At 50.1% G+C, this 2,693-nt stretch overlaps 1 protein-coding gene across 1 annotated transcript in view; it reads left to right on the top strand.

Annotated features, from left to right (window-relative positions):
• Tmem213 (transmembrane protein 213) overlaps positions 1 to 2,222 on the top strand; it is a 12,610-nt gene extending 10,388 nt beyond the window's left edge. Inside the window, exons 4-5 of the mRNA XM_013353230.1 lie at positions 689 to 757; positions 2,053 to 2,222. Of these exons, the coding sequence (XP_013208684.1) occupies positions 689 to 757; positions 2,053 to 2,222 (239 nt within the window). The remainder of the gene's footprint in view (positions 1 to 688; positions 758 to 2,052) is intronic.
• Positions 2,223 to 2,693: the final 471 nt, after the last annotated feature.

Below are 2,693 nucleotides of genomic sequence, written 5' to 3' on the forward strand. Positions count from 1 at the left end.
GTCTCTGCCTCCCAAGTGCTGAGATTAAAGGCATATGCTACCACCGCTCTGGAACCAGAGTTCTAGGACAGTCAGAGCTACACAGAGAAACCCTTTCTCAAAAAAACAAAACAAAAAGGGAGAATAATCCTTCATTTGAACTCGTAATACAAACATCACTGACTGGGGGACTTTAACAAAAAGGTGCTTGCTCATGGTTCTGGAGGTTGGACATCTATGTCAAGGTATAGACAGGGGTTACATCCTGGGGTTACAGATGGCCTCTGCCTCACTGTGACCGTGAATGGCCATTCCTCTAAGCCCGAGCATTAGTATCTCTTCTTCCTTCTTGTTTTGTATTTGAGACAGGGTTTTATTCTGTAGACCTGGAATTCACAGAGATTCACCTGCCTCTGCTTCCCGAGTGCTGGGATCCTAGGATTCCGCACAGCTTTATTTAGCCTGAATTACTCTTTTGTCTGTCTCCAAATGCAGCCCCATTGGAGGGTTAGGGCTCCTTCTGCTGAACGTGGAGAATAGGACACAATCCCTTACCAGAGTCTTAATGTCGCATCAAGCTCTACTGTCTTCACCGGCTCTTCTAGAAAACTGTCATTATACTCATTACCCATGCACTAAATAATTCAAACCCTCTGCCCAGGACTCATTTTGCCTTCCGCCTGACACCATCTCTTGCCTTTTCTTACAGAAGCCAGCAGCGGCAACTCAACCCTGAGTATACACCACCCAGACCCTGGGACCCTGGAGCAGTGTGCCAGTAAGCTTCCCCTGATCCTAGAGCCATCTCTGGAGCTAGGAAGGAAACTTGGGCCTCTCTCCATCCACTAGTGGGTGTCAGATGACCGACCCAGTGACTGCCTGCTCTTCCCAGACAATGGGGAGGGGGGGATGTCCCAGCATTGTTTACCGAGCAGATTAAGAGCTAGCTTGGCTTTGATCTCAATAATCTCACACACAGGTGGGTTTAACGGCTCATGCCCTGGCCAGGAGCCAAAGGTGCCCTGAGTATAAATGTTCTAGCATTTGGAGGTAAGAGGCCTAATAAAAACAGCTGGTCCACCAGGCAGTGGTGGCATACACTTTTTTTAAATAATGACTTTAATTATGTACAGTGTTCTGTCTGCATGCTAGAAGAGGGTACCAGACTTCACTATAGATGGTTCAGAGCCACCTTGTGGTTGCTGGAAATTGAACTCAGGTCCTCTGGAAAAGCAGCCAGTTCTTTACCTCTGAGCCATCTCGCCAGCCCAGTGGCATATGCTTTTAATCCCAACACTAGGGAGACAGAGGCAGGTGGATCTCTGTGAGTTTGAGGCCAGCCTGGTCTACAGAGTGAGTTCCAGGACAGCCACAACAGCTATGCAGAGAAACCCTGACTCCTGACTCAAAACAAGAAGAAAACAAAACAACAGCAAAAAACCCCAGTTGGTTCAACCTCTGCCCAAAGCAGGAGCTGCTTGAAGACTCTTTCCTTATTTCTGTTCATCCTCCTAAGATGTTTCCAGGGACAGGGCACTCAGAGAGCAAAGAGAAATTTCTATCACACGTGTCCAATCAACAGAAAGCTTTGCTTCATCTTGACTGCGCCGCTTTATCCCGTCCTCATCAGATGACAACTGTCCTTACCTGTGTGTGCTCATAAAGAGGGGGATGGGCAGCAATACTTAAAAGGCCGAGAATACAGCAGCGGGGTCTACGGGCTGGAGCCTGAGCTCTAATTCTGTCATCTGTGGTCTTGGGCAATGAATGTCCAGTTTGGGGTTTTTTGTATGAAGTAGGGATAATAGCTGGATCTATCACAGGGCTGGAGTGTAGCTCAGCGGCCAAGCCTATGCTCGTTCAAGGTCCTGAGCTCAACCCCCATCACCCAAACAGTGGTGATGATCGATCGCTGATACGACCTTGAGTGCATAAGGCAAAGAGTATAAGCCCAACAAGTAGCAAACGAGAAGCTTCTAAAGGTCAGCTGCTGTCTCGCGTTCTCTTAACTGATTTGGGAGGGAGTGGGTGTGGCTGGTGTGTTACGTTCCCTTCTTGCTCCTCCCCCACCAGATGTGGACTTCTGCCCACTAGCCTCGCTGTGCTGCCGGGCTTCAGTGGATGAGTACGGCTGGATTGCTGCGGCGGTCGGCTGGAGTCTCTGGTTCCTCACCCTCATCCTGCTGTGTGTGGACAAACTGATGAAACTAACTCCAGAGGAGCCCAAAGACCTGGCAGCGTGAGCCACGGCCCCAACAATGGCTATTCCCACTGTGTGTGGATACTAGAGGGAGGGGAGGAGCTTTCGAGAAGCAGGGCTTCTGCCACTTTTAAAGTCATTTGCTCCTCGATGTCTCTGGCTCCTTTGTTATGGCTTTGGTGCTGTCGAGCAAACCCAGGTCATTGCATAAACTACGCGCGCAGTTTGCTGTTGAGCACGACCTCATTGCTGCACGCATGCCCACTTCAGCTGCTTCTCCAAAGCGGGGAAGGCGAGGCCAGAGCTGTCTGAACAACCTCCATCTTTCAGGGTCCCTACGGTGCCGCTCCTCTTCTACCCCGAGGTTTCTTGTGGGTGCAGTCTTTTAGGGAACAGATTTGAAAAGCAGGATATTGGCTCCACCTACTCCAGGCAAGGGCACAGCAATCATCCTGAAGTGGGAACAGCACCCCAACTCATCCCGCTTCCTTCCCAAGTCCAGTTCCTCCCACCC

Source organism: Microtus ochrogaster, unplaced genomic scaffold (genome assembly GCF_000317375.1).
Source record: "Microtus ochrogaster isolate Prairie Vole_2 unplaced genomic scaffold, MicOch1.0 UNK4, whole genome shotgun sequence".
Taxonomy (NCBI): domain Eukaryota; kingdom Metazoa; phylum Chordata; class Mammalia; order Rodentia; family Cricetidae; genus Microtus; species Microtus ochrogaster.